Source organism: Sinocyclocheilus grahami, unplaced genomic scaffold (assembly GCF_001515645.1).
Source record: "Sinocyclocheilus grahami isolate Dianchi unplaced genomic scaffold, SAMN03320097.WGS_v1.1 scaffold652.1, whole genome shotgun sequence".
NCBI lineage: Eukaryota > Metazoa > Chordata > Actinopteri > Cypriniformes > Cyprinidae > Sinocyclocheilus > Sinocyclocheilus grahami.
The window spans coordinates 579471-596778 of NW_015505831.1; the positions used below are offsets into that span (position 1 = coordinate 579471).

At 36.5% G+C, this 17308-nt stretch overlaps 1 protein-coding gene across 1 annotated transcript in view; it reads left to right on the top strand.

The window, feature by feature from the left end:
• The first annotated feature begins 2539 nt into the window (after nucleotides 1-2539).
• ttc21b (tetratricopeptide repeat domain 21B) overlaps nucleotides 2540-17308 on the top strand; it is a 29820-nt gene continuing 15051 nt past the window's right edge. Inside the window, 15 exon segments of the mRNA XM_016242266.1 lie at nucleotides 2540-2723; nucleotides 3834-3963; nucleotides 4068-4178; nucleotides 4832-4998; nucleotides 5574-5674; nucleotides 6042-6141; nucleotides 7022-7120; nucleotides 7351-7543; nucleotides 10357-10454; nucleotides 11303-11503; nucleotides 11660-11789; nucleotides 12726-12883; nucleotides 12983-13207; nucleotides 14213-14451; nucleotides 16672-16744. Of these exon segments, the coding sequence (XP_016097752.1) occupies nucleotides 2691-2723; nucleotides 3834-3963; nucleotides 4068-4178; nucleotides 4832-4998; nucleotides 5574-5674; nucleotides 6042-6141; nucleotides 7022-7120; nucleotides 7351-7543; nucleotides 10357-10454; nucleotides 11303-11503; nucleotides 11660-11789; nucleotides 12726-12883; nucleotides 12983-13207; nucleotides 14213-14451; nucleotides 16672-16744 (2058 nt within the window). The 5' untranslated portion in view covers nucleotides 2540-2690.

Here is a 17308-nt window from a genome sequence, read left to right on the forward strand (position 1 = left end):
AATCTTTGCAAATCGCCTTTCCTAATAATGTGCTAATTAACAAGTTTCACGATGAATGCGGCTAAAGTAAACAGTCCCTCAGAGAGCGGCTCGGAAGAGAGGGGCGGGGTCAGCAGTGCTCATTAACATTTAAAGGAAAATGCTACAAAAACGGCTTGATCTGAAAAGAGCTGTTTTTGACAGGGTAAAAAAAGGTGTTTCTTACACTAACATTGAGAAATTTTATCCAAACTATGTTAAAACTATGCTAGACTTTTCATTAAGACCCTAAAGAACCATATCAACTTGTGGAAAATGGGCATCCTATGACCCCTTTAAAAAAAGTATATCATATCATATATATACTGTTCAACAGTTTATTTTATTTTTTTATAAATTTTTTAAAAGAAAAAAAAAGAGCTTTCATCTATGTATTTCATCACAGTTTCCACAAAAATATTAAGCAGCACAATGTTTTCAAAGTTGATAATAATAAGAAATGTTTCCTAAGCTGCAAATCAGCATATCTGAATGATTTCTGAAGGATCGTGTGACACTGAAGACTGGAGTAATGATGCTGAAAATACAACTTTGCATCACAGCAATAAATTAAATTTTAAACCTTATTCAAATAGAAAACACTTATTTGAAATTGTAATAATATTTCACAACAGTACTGTATTTACTGTATTTGTTTAACCAAATTATGCAGCCCTGGTGAGCAAAGGAGACTTCAAATAAATAAACAAATAAACAAACAAACATCTCACCGACCCCAAACCTTTGGACACTATATATTTATCTGTCTATATATAAATATATAGCATGACATTAAATTCAAAAGACATTTAGAAACCCATATTTTGTGCCAATGTTCATACATTTTCAGTAAATACTTTGATTTTATATCCTAGTAACAGTTATGAAGTTGAGTCCTGAAGCAAAACCAGTTCAGTGAGAACCAGTGCAGTGCCCAGAGATGGATGGGTTTTGAAACACCAGCAATCTGTGAGCCACACACTTCAGCTCTGACCACAGTTCAGCCGTGTGCTGATGAGACTCATTCAGCTGAGAGATTCAGAGATTCAGAGACTGAACCGCCACAGCAGAAGCAGCACAGTTTGCATCTATTCAAAACAGCCCGAGCTCACTTTTACATGCATATCAATGCAAAAGGGGAAAGAGCCGAAGTCAAGCATCACCTCAGTGAAGGAGTTAGGCTATGTCACCAGGTGAAAGGTAGATGTAATTCAGAAAACGATTTGGTTCTTTTTATAAAATATTGTATTAATAAATGACATCTTTTGATGTTAGAAACAAGTCAAGTCAAGTCACCTTTATTTATATAGCGCTTTTAACAATACAGATGGTGTCAAAGCAACTGAACAGCATTAATTAGGAAAATAGTGTCAATAATGCAAAATGACAATAGTAAACACTCATTTTTCAGTTAAAGACAGTTCATCATTCAATTCAGTGATGTCAACATCCAGCTCAGTTCAGTTTAAATAGTATCTTTGCAATCATTTGCAATCAAGTCAACGCTATCGCTGGAAATGAAGTGTCCTCAACTAAGCAAGCCAGAGGCGACAGCGGCAAGGAACCAAAACTCCATCGGTGACAGAATGGAGAAAAAACCTTGGGAGAAACCAGGCTCAGTCGGGGGGCCAGTTCTCCTCTGACCAGACGAACCAGCAGTTCAATTCCAGGCTGCAGCAAAGTCACATTGTGCAGAGGACTCGTCTGGTTCCTGTGGTCTTGCCCCGGTGGTCGTCTGAGACAAGGTCTTTACAGGGGATCTGTATCTGGGGCTCCGCTGTCTTTCAGGGCTGTAGAGGTCCTCTCCAGGTGCTGATCCACCATCTGGGCTGAATACGTACTGGATCCGGGTGACAGCAGTGACCATCTGATCTGGATACAGACTGGATCTGGTGGCTACGGTGACCTCGGAATAAGAGAGAAACAGACTAATATTAGCGTAGATGCCATTCTTCTAGTGATGTAGCAAGTACATCGGGTGTTATGAGAAGTGTTCCCGGTTCTGGTTGACCTAATTAATGCAGCCTAAAAATCCTTTAACGCCATATGAATATATATATTCATAATTTTTTTTTTATGCAATAGAAGAACAACAAATACAATTACAAAGACAAGTAAGAACAAAAGACAATAAGGGTTACAAACAATAGTCCAAAGCATTCTATGTTAGCTTATAAGACTCACACCATGAAAGAGTCTTACATGCAATAGAATTATTAGAGTTTCTTAAAGAGTTTACATGCACATCAAAATCGTTCCTGAAAATAAAAAACGTAGGGAGTTTTCTTTTAGAAAATGTACACTTATGAATGTAAAATGTAGCAAGATATAGCAAAAGATTAATAATACATTTACAGTGAGAAGGGTCTAAGTTCAAAGAGTGACCTATATTCATAAATGTACATGTTCTAAATATTTGTAACTGATGGCTACACACAAATAAAAACGAGATTGTGGCGCCACCCTGCGGTGAGCAAGTAGAAGTGCGCCACTGTTCCACTGAGTCGTCACTTCCTGGTTTCCAAGCGGAAATAGCGGAGTTTGTTTGGTTACTATGATGCTTCATCTGCTTGTCAAAGGTAGCGAGAACGGGATAGAAAGACCCTCTCCGCACAGAAGCGTCTGTTTTGTATGTTTCCAGGGTTGTTCTGACGGATGCAGGGTGTGACATTATGGCGGGGGTTGATGATGAGGAATGCGCGCTTGTAAGTCATGAAAAATGATCGTTTAGTGCTCATAATAATAATAACAATGCAGCATGTTTTGTGGAAATACATGTAGTTTGTGAGATGTTTCAGATCTGCATAAGTTAGAGGAAGGGACTAAATTAAAATGAAATTAAATATCATTTGAAACAGTCATACTCAAAGAAACATAACTTAACGTACTGTTTCAGACAAAAAAGCAACCCTGTAAAGCCTGACACATGAAGTAATAGTTGGAAAAATCTATTTTAGTAATGGAACAGTTTATTATGTTATCATATTTGCAGCATCAAGCTTTTATGGCTCGTATAATAATAATATGATATAGTGATGGAGCTCATACTCACAATGATGATTGAGATATAAACAAATATGTTCCTCAAGAGCATTATGGTGTTTGAACTCACTTTTTTGGTACGGATAATTATGCCCAATAATTTCAAGTTCAGTCCAGTACGTGTTCATCTTGAAATATTACTAACAATAGAGAAGTTATTCTTATGTTTACTTTATGAAATCAGAAAAGATTTCACAGAAAAAAGACCCGTGAACCACAAGCTAAAGGTGGATGTTTTTACAATTAAACTAAAAGGCCATTTACTTGCTAAAAATTCTAAACTATCAATCAGATGACAGATACAACAGCGAAGTTTTGACATGTTGATCATTTATCAGAGGCTTATTTAGAAATGTATGTATTACATATGATACAGAACGTTTTACAGAGTAAAGAAACGCCTATAATATTTTATTTTTTATAAATGACTAGTCAAGTTTTGATCTGAAAAGTTGCTTGTTTAATAATATATGGTTTTCCAGTATACTGGAATAATTAAAATGCGCTGCATAGTAGGATTGACCCAATTAATCAGCGTAAAAAATACAGTATTTTCAAGTCAAGTCACTTTTATTGTCACAGCACATGTGCCTTGGTGAGTGAAATTCTTGGGAGCGTGCTCCAGACAGTGCAGAAACAATTTACATATAAACATACAGACCTCAACAGATGACAGTGTGCAATATACACATACATATAGTCAGTGCACACAGTGTACTATTAGACATACTTACATTTTCGGTTAACCCCGTTGAATTTATTGCGAATTTCAGGCATTGATCTTATACTACTGCCAGGAAAAGTACTCCAGTCATGTTGTAGATGTTTCCAGTGAAGCTCAACGGAAGTTCAGTCATGATTCAGTCTTCGCATTCCTCCACGCTTATGGGCTGCTCATGCAAGGTGAGGAAAGCCCGCCATTTCCCATCTTAGTCTTCATGTGATGTCTTGAGAAATGATCTGAATCCCTTGGCGTCTGTTTTTTCTTTGTTATTTTATTGTTGTAGAGCAAGTGTTGGATGCCATTCAGGAGCTGGAGCAGCTGAAGGAGAGAGGAGACGTTTCCCTCGGTGTGCTCATGGCTCTAGTTTATGCCCACAAGAAAAGACCAAACCCTGGTAGATCTTTTGCACGTCTTGATTAACGGAATAGTTTACTGTGAATGGGTGCCGTCAGAATGGAGTCCAAAAAGCGGATAAAAACATCACACACAGTAATCCACAGACACCACTCCAGCCCATCAGTTAACATCTTATGTAGTGAAAAGCTGCATGTTTCTAAGAAACAAATCCATCATTAAGGCATTTTAATTTTAAACCGTTGCTTCTGGCATAAGTCTATAATCCATAAAAATGCTTCCTCCAGTGAAAAAGCGTATCCTCTGTTGTCGTCTCACATCAAAATCTACCCACATATTTGCTCAGAGCTATTTTTAATAGCTGTTTTAATTTGTAAACGGTGCTTGATCTCTGCATATTTCTCTCCTGATTCAAACGAGATGACCTTTTCACCGAAGAAAGCAAAGACTTGTATTTTAGCCAGAGGCAAGGGTTTGAAGCTAAACACATCTTAATGATTTGTTTCTTGCAAACATGCAGCTTTTTACATCACAAGATGTTAACTGATGGACTGGAGTTGTGCGGATTACTTGTGATGTCAGTATTAAATGTCTCTTTAAAAATCCTTTGTGTTGCATGGAAAATGTATTAGCGTACAGGGTTGGAATGATATGAATGGGAATAAATAATGACAAAAGGTGTCTTGCCTGTAGACCGTGATGTGATCCAGGAGCTGGATGGAAGGGTGAAGGAGGAGAGGAAGACGGCGAGTCCCAAAGCTCTGTATTACGCTGGCATGCTGCTGTGGCTGCTGGGTCGCAATGACAAAGCCAGAGAGTATGTGGACAGAATGATCAAGATCTCCAGTGGCTCTAAAGAGGTGAACTTTTCTAATGCATCTACCCTTTAGATTTCTGCTGAGGCAGCTTTTCATGATGGCGAAAGGACTGATCAATCTGCCTGCATCATATAAGCATAAGTCTAATAGCGGGAAAAAGTTCTGCATCTTGCAAATTATGCCAGCAAGATGCATTTTTAAATTTGGCCTGTTCATTCATGGTGATCATATAACACTATGACTGTTTCAGTTCATAAAAAATATATATTAATATTTATTTAAACGTCAGGGCTCCAAAAGTATAGTATGGCTCCTTTAAATGTAGTGGTTATCAGGGCTATTATAGTAAAAAAAAAAAAAACATAAACCTTTTTCATTTTTATTTAGTTAACTTAATTTCATGTGCTGAAATAATAAATAAAAATAAATAAAACAAATATTAAAAAAACAACACAATTGCTAAAAATCTAATTAAAATGAAAACGAAAAATGACAATCTAATTCAAAAGATTATTAAAAACTATAAAAGTATCTCTATGATAACTAATAACACTGATGATTTCCAGATTGTCCACATATTTTGCTGTTTATTTAATATTGGGATCATTGTTTTGTAGGGAATTGTACTGAAAGGCTGGATTGATCTACGATCTAACAAAGATGCCTATGCAAAGAAGTCTGGGAAATACTTTGACGAGGCCCTGAAGGAGAAAAGCCTGTAATATTATTACTTTTGTAATGCGTTACTCCCAACACTGTTCTTTTATTATCTGTGTCTTGTCTTGTCACTGTCATTCTGTTGCACTGTGGAAGCTTCTGTCACTAAAACAAATTCCTCGTATATGTAAACATACCTGGCAATAAAGCTCATTCTGATTCTGATAGAGCAGGTGATATTTGTGAGCTGAGTTTCCCTGAAATAAACAAGCAGAAAAGTTTATAATGTGGTGTTTGTCACAGAATAAAGTAATGTTTATAATGGATATTGAAAATGTATATCTTAAATATTCAGGGAAAAAATGCTTTATGCAAAGACATCTCAGAACATCTGTTTTACACCTCAACAGACTTTGACTTTAATTTCATTTTCTGAACTTCAGGCTTCTCCAGCGAGATAAAAATAACCTGGAGGCTCTGAGGATGCTGGCGCTGCACTCTCTCTGCAGGGAAGGAGATGTTGGAGAGGTTTGACATTACAAACATATGTGCGTTTACTCCAATTAAATGCCAGAAAAGTCATTCCTTATGGGATCAGATAGTCTGTGGATCGCAATGAAAAGTGTATGTCACAAGAATACTGCATTAAATTGTGTGCCTGTTGAGTTATTAGACTTCAACCTGGCATAAGTCCTTCATGAAGTTCTGCTTCATATTTTGGATGTGTTTGTGATCAAAACCTGTCAGAAAAGTCTCGAAATCTGATATACGGTGATGTTTGACGATTCGGATTCAACATTTAATTTGTAAATGTAAAAACAGTCAACATTTATGAATTTGAGTGGTGTCATTGTGAATCATATTTTGGGAATATAAATTTGATTATGAATTAGTGAATACATACACAGTCATTCAAAAGTTTGCTTCTTCAAAAGTAAGATTTGTTCATTTATTTATTTTGCAAGAAATTAATACTTCTATCCAGCAAGGAGACATTAAATCCCATTAAAATGACTGTAAAACATTTTTTCTTTCATCAAAGAATCCTGATGTCTCACGCTTTCCACAGAAATGTGCAGCAGCACAACTATTTTCAACGTTGATAATAATAAGAAATGAGCAGCAAATCAGCATATTAGAATAATTTCTGAAGGATCGTGTAACACTGAAGACTGGAGTAATGATGCTGAAAATTCAGCTTTGCATCACAAATTTTAAATTGTAATAATATTTCACAATGTCACTGTATTTACTGTATTTTCGATCAGATAAATGCAGCCTTGGAGAGCTGAAGAGACTTATTTCAAAAACATTAAAAGATTTACCGACCTCATACTTTTGAATGGTTGTGTATATATAGTTCTCTCTCTTTAAGGATTCTCATTCATTGTCTTTCTTCTTTTTTCAGTGTGTAAATCAACTATCAAATCTGATCAGTAATCTGGACATTCAAGAACCGAACAATCCAGAGCTCTTCTACAGGATGTCTTTAGCGTTCACTCGAGTGGTAATACTCATCCATGGACGCACAACTTAATATTCATTTGAACTTGAAGATTAGAATCCTGCACATCACAAACCAGACGGATTTGCCACATGCTGTTATATATAAACGTGACATGCTCACAAGTGAAACCATACTGAGCAGGAAATAACATGTTTTGATAAGCTGTTGTTTCATAAAAGAAATGATGCTGCAGATAGATGTGTTGATGTGAATATCTGATCCCTCTGCAGTGTGGAAGAGCTGAGAAGGTCCTTCAGCACACTCACAGGATGGTGGAGCGGGCATTTGCACAGGCCTCGAGCGACTCTGAACTGGCCACAGAGATGGGCTACCAGCTGGTCCTTCTGGGAAGGGTGAAGGAGGCCATGAAATGGTACAAGACAGCAATGACTCTCGATGAGGGCAGCGTCTCCGCTTTGATAGGTAAGAGCAGTTTGAAAGACATAAAGAGGGCTTATCAAATAAATTATGATGAATAAGTCGCATTCAAAGCCTTTGTAAAATGTCTTTAAATGCACATCTGTGACAACAAATTATATACGTATTAATGTGCAAAGTGGCAACTGAAAACAGCCTACAGTTATACTAATGAATTATTTACTGTATGAAAATTTTTTTTTTTAAATGTCTTTAAAAACGATTTTAATCATCAATACCTGTATTTATATATTGTCTGTCTTTAGTAATTGCTGTTGCTGTCAATTCATAAAAGCAATCTTTTACACATTTGCATTGAATTGATGTGAGTGATTCAAATCAAACTATCAATTAAAGAAAACTTGCTGCAACTTGAAACTTCATTAAAAGACTGTCTAGGATCAGTGTGTGATTGTTTACTAAAACTATTAAAAATCATTTTGGGTAATTAATATGAATCTGAAAGAAAATATAAATATCAGATAAAAGCTTAAACATTTAAAGTGCCCTTATTATTGGTAATGAAAGGTTCATATTTTGGTTTTGGGAGTCCCCAACAACAGGCTGACATGCATGCAAGGTCAAAAAACACTTTAGTTGTCTTATAATATGCATTTATTTTTACCTTACTTGCTCAACGACTCCCAAACGATTCGATCAGCGATTCATTTCCCCAAACCCCTCCTTTGCGTGACGCTAATCTGCGGTGATTGGTCCGATTGGTCGATTCCATTTCCATTTCATAATAAAAGCTGCGTTTGTGAGCACAATGCTGCTTTGTTTACAGCCGGAAACAGCTGTTTTTACCGCTCCAAAAGCGGCACATAGTGGCAAAGAATGAATTTGCATTTTTATTCAGACCAACAAGTGGGCGGGCAATATGCTAATGTTTCATGTTGACGTCAACATGAAACGGCTTGGGGTTCGTTTTAAAAACGACTCGGTTCAATGATTCAGAGTCGACTCTTTCTTTTGAGAGACAATAACTTTATACACGGTGCACTTTCAGATTTAAAACTTTGCAGGGTGTTTTCATTCACTTAGAGCTGTGTTACACTGCATGAAAGGTCATTTTCAAAAATCCATAATAGGGGCACTTTAAAACCAACTAAAAGAAATAAATAAGTGGATGTACTTAAAATGACTAAAACTAAAATTGAAATATAAATCAATTCAATCTAAATAGAATTATAAAAAAAAAATAATACAAATGTAAATAACAATTACTAAAACAAACTGAAAATGTAAAAATAAAAGCTAATTAAAAAAATTAAAAAGTACTATCAAGTCTAGCTGTCTAGCATGCCTTCCGTATTTTTTTTTAAAGGTCCCATATTGTCAAAACTGAAATTTCCTGGCTTTTTTCATGATAAAGGCTGATTTATACTTCTGCGTCGGACCTACGCCGTAGCCTTCACGCCGTAGGCTATGCGTCAGTTTTAATTTATACTTCTGCGTCGTTGTCCGCGTCAACGTGCAGTACACATGCAAACCGCTAGTCAGCAGTGTCCACGGGCATGTTGCTGGTGTAACCCGCAGTACCACAGCAAAAGCCGAAGAAGAAGCGGCTCGTCGGAGAAGCATTATAGTCGTGACGGCGGCAAATAAATATCAAATCATTAAATCATTATTTAAAACTACAAAAAGGAGACAACGACGGAACAGGAGATGGTGGCTTTCTTTCAATCTGCACAAGGACTTGTACCACGGCAGATCAACATTGTTGCGGACAACTACTGATGTATAATGCTATGTAGTATAATAAATGATAAGACACTTGTTCTTTGCTTTGTTTTATTTTATATAAGAAGGTGTATCATTAAAATATATTAAAGTGCACATAAACACACAAAACTTTCGTACATATGGAGGGAGGGGTTCTTGCAGACCAATCACTGCGCTTGTGGTCTGCATAGAATTGACGCGCTGTTAGATTTTTGGAGAGGTGCACATCAGGCTATGGTGTATGGGTGTGCGTCTATGCGTAAGCTACGGCGTAGGTCCGACGCAGAAGTATAAATTGGGCTTAACTGAGGTCTAGGTGCTATGTAACTACCATATAAGTTTCAAGACAGTCAATCCCCAGTCAAATGCACACAGCCTGCATAAAGTAGCTGTGATTTTTCACGAACCGTTGTGACTTCCGTAAAAAGGTGACGTCAGAACTACACAGTCACCGCCTTCAGTCACCACCATGGAATAATTTCCATTCATGTCACCCATCAGCATTTGTACAAGTGTCTTCAAGTTCACGTAATCGCAAACGCTCGGCTGGTCAGGTTTTTATTTACTGCATTCGGTGTTTGAAAAAAAAAAACCATGAATTAAATTACCATTCTGAAACATCCTGTTGTAAGTGCGTTTGAGAAGGTGGTTGGTTGCCTCCTGTCGTCGCCGATTCAGGGTCTGAGTTCAGCTCAAACATGTAAGGCCGGACATATCATTACCGGTGTTTCTATTGACCTTACTTGTGAGTATCACCAATCCACAGCAGGCTACAGCATACATGACCCCAGTTACCTGTGGTTGGCCTGGTTGTGCGTCACTCAGAAATCAATAGGCCAATCAGAAGAGAAGCTCATGAATATTAATTAGACAGGCCAAAATCGACCTGTTATGTGCAGAGCTCCTGAGAAAGGAGCTGTAAAAATAAATTGAGATGGTTTTTGGTACTTATACCGCAAATATAAATTCTTAAGGACATCGATACTTAAAATAAAACTCCAGAAAGGTGTAAAATATGTGACGTTTAAATGTTTCAAATGCATTACTAGAAAGAACATTTAAATGAGTGGTTTTGGGGTTTGTTGTTTGTGCAGGTATCATCAGGTGTCAGCTCATGGAGGGACACATAGAGGATGCAGAACAGCAGCTGGAATTCCTAGCAGAGATCCAGCAGTCCATTGGCAAATCAGGGGTGAGAAACCATTTCAATGACTTATTATGTTATCTTAAAGCAGCACTATGTAACTTTTGCTCACGGTTTCCCCATGTGGTTGATAAGTGCAATTGTCTGTTACCAGTGTCGTAAATAAATTCGAGACGAGGCACGACATGCTAGCTATCGAAAGATCATAACGTGCAAGCTATCGAGACCGGCAACATTACCTTACCTCTCGGCTACCTTACGGTTATAAATTGTGAACCGATCACGAAACTTACAGAGTCTGGTTTTAGCTGCTAGGAGGCTGCTCAGGTAGCAGCGGCAGTACAATTCGTCCGGTGAAGAGTTGTTCTACCACTGAAATAATTTTAGAGACATTATTTTAAGGTCGAAAAACTACATAGTGCTGCTTTAAAAAAACTATGTGAGCTCTTGGAACAATGTTACACAGAGACCATTTCCAGAATATTTCCACAGAATTAAATAAAAAGATAAAGAAAAGCATTTTTGTAGAATAATATCTATCTTTGATTTAGATTCAACAGCGATCTGGTTTATTAATCCACTGATGTTGTGTTTACCCATTGGGTCATCCACAGTGCGTAACAGAGCCTGTTTACATGAACCGAGACTCAGTTTAGCGCACGCTTATACAAACACGCACATCTGCTTAGCGAAAAGCAGCTGCCACGTTGTATTTGTAGATGAACAGATGTATAACAAAAATGAAGCTTCTTTCTTTATTATTTTGAGCTTTGCCTGAGGAATTAAACTGTACAACATTAGTGAACAGATTCATTAGCACATGACATGGTCTTAAAGCACACGATAAACAGAATCATCTTTAAGGCTTGATTAACCTGTGTGATTGTGTGTGTTAGGAGCTGTTGTATCTACGGGCGCTGTTGGCTGTGAAAAAGCGTCGGCCCCCAGACGAGGCGACCAATCTGTTAAACGACACTGTGGACACACACTTTTCCGTCCTGCAGGGTTTGCCTCTCAGCGTTGAGTACTTTGAGAAGCTCGACCCTGACTTCCTGCTGGAGATCGCCAAGGAATACCTGGCGCTGTCTCCTGCCAAGGTCTTCCCTCCCTTGCGCTGCCTTGCAAACAATCACAACACACTGTATGCTGCCTAACAACATCCTAGCAACTGTCTTTTGTGCAGCCTTGATTCTGAGTGAGTCTTGATGAAGATTGCTTGTGTAGTTTATTGGCTGATGTTGTTTTCTCTGTAGGCTCCAGCTCCAGGTCAGCCTCCTGCACCTCAGCTGCAGCACTGTGCATCTGTGCTGGACACGGTGGTCAAAGTAGTGCCTGGACTGCTGCAGGCTGTCTTTCTAATGGCCAAAGTCAGATTTCAGTCAGGTGTGTGCATGGCTGAGTTCTATTTTCTGATTCGTATGATTGTATTGGTATCTTGTATCAGACATCATAACATTGTTGGCTTGATCTAATTGGGTGAATCTCTCAAACTTCTTTCACACAGGCAGTATTATTTTAGTATGACTGAGATATTATGTTTTTTTATGAATATTTTAAGTTAGTTTTTATTTTTGGATTTTATATTTTAATTTAAATTTTAGACAAAGTTTTAGTATTTTTTGTATGTTTTTGTCATTTTTATTTCTTGTTTTCTAATATATCTGTATAGTTTTTATTAATTTTTATTTCAATTAACAATTTAATTATTTTAGTACATAAAGTTAAACTAAATGAAAATGATAAATGTTGCTATTTTGTACTTCCATTTTATTTTAGTTAACGTTTATATTGTTTCAAGTAACACAATTTTTTATGTTTTTAGTTTAAGTTTTCGTTGAGTACCGTATATTAAGACTGCTTCCAAGTAATATTTCACCCCAAAAATCAAAAGAAAAAAAATAAGAAGAAACTATATTTTGGCAAATATAAAATATTAATAATTCATGACAAATAAACAATTGCCCCCCCACATAAAATCTAAAAAAAGCAAACAAGCAAACAAAAAATTATTCTCATTACTGTAATGGGGGGAAAAATCATATATTGTTTAAATTGCAAAGTGCTTTATACAGCATTTGTTGTCTTGTTAATTTAAATAAAACTGTTATTTTACAGATGATGATAATGGGAAGTAATAATAATAATAATAATAATAATAATAATAAAACACTAAAAAATGTATTATTTTATCATGCAAATAATAATGTTACAATGCAAAAATGGTCCAATCACTTTTTTTAATATAAGATATAATTTCTTATTTTTGACCAATTTATTCAGTTAGCCAGGTTTATGCTCTCTTCATATGTTGTCCTACAGGAGATATCGAGGCGGCCCAGAGCAGCCTGCAGCACTGTTTGGATCAGAACCCAGCCCATGCTGACGCCCATCTCCTCATGGCTCAGATCCATCTCGTGCAGGGCAACTTCAAGCTCTCTTCCCAATCTTTGGAACTCTGCCTCAGCCACAACTTTGAGGTGACACAAAACCACTGCCAGCCATACTGAACTGCAGAAGGAAACCAGTTTAGATGTATTGATTTGATGGGACTGAATATGTGGTTTGTTTGTGCTAAGATCCGCGAGCATCCTCTGTATCACCTGATAAAAGCTCAGGCTCAAAGGAAGATGGGGCAGCTTCAGGAGGCCATTCAGACGCTGCAGATGGCCATGAGTCTGTGTGCCGTGAAGAGAGTGGGCTCCTCAACCAAAAGACAGAGTAAGAGAGTTGAGCTCAGCTCGGCCGACTGCGTATCTGTGTTCCTGGAACTAGCTGAGGCTCTGTGGCTCAATGGAGAACAGGTTAGCGGTTAACGTTAAAACTGTTTTTCCCCAAACATTTATTCATTTCCTTAAAGGAATAGTTCACCCAAAAATGAAAAGTTGCTGAAAATTTGCTCACTCTCGGGCCATCCAAGAATCAAGTTTGTTTCTTTATCAGAACAGATTTGGAGAAATGGAGCATGCTCACCAATGGATCCTCTGCAGTGAATGGGTGCCGTCAGAATGAGAGTCCAAACAGCTGATAAAAACAGCACAATAGTTTACAAGAAATCCACACAACAGTAGTCCATAAATTAACATCTTGTGAAGCCAAACGCTGTGTGTTTATAAGAAACAAGTCCACAATGAACCTGTGCTACTGGCCATAATCCAGAATAATGCTTCCTCTCCAGTGAAAAGTCTATCCCTTGTTGTCCTCTTATGTCAGAATCCATTGACATATTTAATTAGAACTGTTTTGGGCTGTTTTCACTAGTGAACGGTGCTTGACCTGTGTATATTTCTCTCCTGATTCAGACAGGACAACTTTTTCACTATAGAAAGCAGTATTATGAATAGAGGACTCGTATTTTATCTGGAAGCAACGTTTTGAAGTTAAAAATGTGTTAATGATGGATTTGTTTATTATAAACATGCAGCTTTTCACTTAACTAGATGTTAGTTGATGGTCTGGAGTGGTGTGAATTACTTGTGGATTATTGTGATGTTTTTATCAGCTGTTTGGACTCTCATTCTGACGGCACCCATTCACTTCAGAGGATCCACTTGTGAGCAAGTGATGCAATGCTACACATCTACAAATCTGTTCTGATGGCGAAACAAACTCATCTATCTTGAATGGCTGGAGTGTGAGTAAATTTGAGCATTATTTTCATTTTTGGGTGAACTATTCCTTTAATAAATCTTCACTATTTAATAACATTGTGTGGTTTATTAGTGTTATTTTGGTCTGTATTGTAGTAAAATTAATATTGTGTTTGCTAGTGCTTTGTTTTTGGGGTTAAAAGTTGTTCTGAATTCCAGCACGAGGCAGCTAAAATGATGCAGGATGCCATAAATGAGTTCACTGGCACTCCAGAAGAGCTTCGAGTTACTATTGCCAATGCAGACCTGGCGCTAATGCGAGGAGATACGGAGCTGGCACTGAGCATGCTCAGAAACATCACGCCAGAGCAGCCCTACTATATACAGGCCAAAGAAAAAATGGCAGACATCTACCTGAACCACAGGAAAGAGAAACGCCTTTACGTGAGCTGCTATAGGTAATGCATTTTCATTTGTCAAATTTACTCCTCATAGTCACTACATGTATTATAGCTTACAGAATATGTTTTTCACAGTATATGGGTGAATATCATAAATTCATGTCCAGGTTACATTTTACCTTAAAATCAAAACAACATGTGACCCTGGAGCACAAAACTAGTCTTAAGTCGCTGGGGTATATTTGTAACCATAGCCAACAATACATTGGATGGGTCAAAATTATCGATTTTTCTTTAATGCCAAAAATCATTAGGAAATTAAGTATAGATCATGTTCCATGAAGATATTTTGTAAATTTCCTACCATAAATATATCAAAACTTAATTTTTGATTAGTAATATGCATTGCTAAGGACTTAGTTTGGACCACTTTAAAGATGATTTTCTCAATATTGTGATTTTTTTTTTTGCACCCTCAGATTCCAGATTTTCAAATAGTTGTATCTCGGCCAAATATTGTCATATGCTAATATGTCAGAATCCATTGACATATTTAATTAGAACTGTTTTGGGCTGTTTTCACTAGTGAACGGTGCTTGACCTGTGTATATTTCTCTCCTGATTCAGACAGGACAACTTTTTCACTATAGAAAGCAGTATTATGAATAGAGGACTCGTATTTTATCTGGAAGCAACGTTTTGAAGTTAAAAATGTGTTAATGATGGATTTGTTTATTATAAACATGCAGCTTTTCACTTAACTAGATGTTAGTTGATGGTCTGGAGTGGTGTGAATTACTTGTGGATTATTGTGATGTTTTTATCAGCTGTTTGGACTCTCATTCTGACGGCACCCATTCACTTCAGAGGATCCACTTGTGAGCAAGTGATGCAATGCTACACATCTACAAATCTGTTCTGATGGCGAAACAAACTCATCTATCTTGAATGGCTGGAGTGTGAGTAAATTTGAGCATTATTTTCATTTTTGGGTGAACTATTCCTTTAATAAATCTTCACTATTTAATAACATTGTGTGGTTTATTAGTGTTATTTTGGTCTGTATTGTAGTAAAATTAATATTGTGTTTGCTAGTGCTTTGTTTTTGGGGTTAAAAGTTGTTCTGAATTCCAGCACGAGGCAGCTAAAATGATGCAGGATGCCATAAATGAGTTCACTGGCACTCCAGAAGAGCTTCGAGTTACTATTGCCAATGCAGACCTGGCGCTAATGCGAGGAGATACGGAGCTGGCACTGAGCATGCTCAGAAACATCACGCCAGAGCAGCCCTACTATATACAGGCCAAAGAAAAAATGGCAGACATCTACCTGAACCACAGGAAAGAGAAACGCCTTTACGTGAGCTGCTATAGGTAATGCATTTTCATTTGTCAAATTTACTCCTCATAGTCACTACATGTATTATAGCTTACAGAATATGTTTTTCACAGTATATGGGTGAATATCATAAATTCATGTCCAGGTTACATTTTACCTTAAAATCAAAACAACATGTGACCCTGGAGCACAAAACTAGTCTTAAGTCGCTGGGGTATATTTGTAACCATAGCCAACAATACATTGGATGGGTCAAAATTATCGATTTTTCTTTAATGCCAAAAATCATTAGGAAATTAAGTATAGATCATGTTCCATGAAGATATTTTGTAAATTTCCTACCATAAATATATCAAAACTTAATTTTTGATTAGTAATATGCATTGCTAAGGACTTAGTTTGGACCACTTTAAAGATGATTTTCTCAATATTGTGATTTTTTTTTTTGCACCCTCAGATTCCAGATTTTCAAATAGTTGTATCTCGGCCAAATATTGTCATATGCTAACAAACCATACATCAATGGAAAGCTTAATTATTCAGCTTTCAGATGATGTATAAATCTTATGACTGGTTTTGTGGTCCAGGGTCACATATACTTTACATAAAACGTATGCTACATAATTATTGCATAATAATAATACATAATTACTATATTACATGATTTTTTTTTGCATATTCAACTTAATATTTCATGACAATCCCATTTTCCCTAAAATATTATAACTGTAACTGTAATTCATCAAACAAAGTAATTTGTGTGATAATAGTGATAGTGTTTAAGTGACCTGTTTGTTTAGGTGTGTAACACAAGGCCTGCCTCTCTAGGTTGGTATTTATATGTGTTGACAAGCTTTAACGCAAGCTCTGATACACCTGTGCAAACAATCATCAGACACTTGTATTCATGCAGAACATTAATGTATCTCTTCTCATCAGGGATTTGGTGGACAAATTGCCGAGCCCTCATACCTTCCTGTTACTCGGCGATGCCTACATGACCATTCAGGAGGTGGGAGAGATTCTAGTTGTTTATTCTAATGTTTACATTTGTGTTGAATGTCGCAGTTAGCAAAGATCTTTGTTTAGAAACTCAAATATGTGTTTTTTGTTTAATATGATGTCTCTCTCAATCCCCACGCAAATATTTACTACACAGTGTAAACAGTGATTCATTATCTGATGGGAAAATTCATTGAAATTCCGGAACCCTTTTTTTACAGGGTTCCATTAAGGTTTTTTTTTTTGTTTGTTTTTAAAATTTTTATCATTACAGTTTATTATTATAAAAAAGAATTTCTACTTTAATTCTCATTGCTCTCACTGGTGATTATTTTTCCATTTAAATCAGCATTTTAAAGGCAATACAACAAATTCTATATATAATAATGGTCTAAAAATACTATACAAATCAAATATATATATTTTTTGCATAATTTAATTTTATTATGTATATATTTATATGTTTGTTTATTTTTTTTATTTGCATTATGGTAATGAGAACTACATGGAAAATGTGCTAAATTATGTAAATATTTAAGCAAATCATATATATATATATATATATATATATATG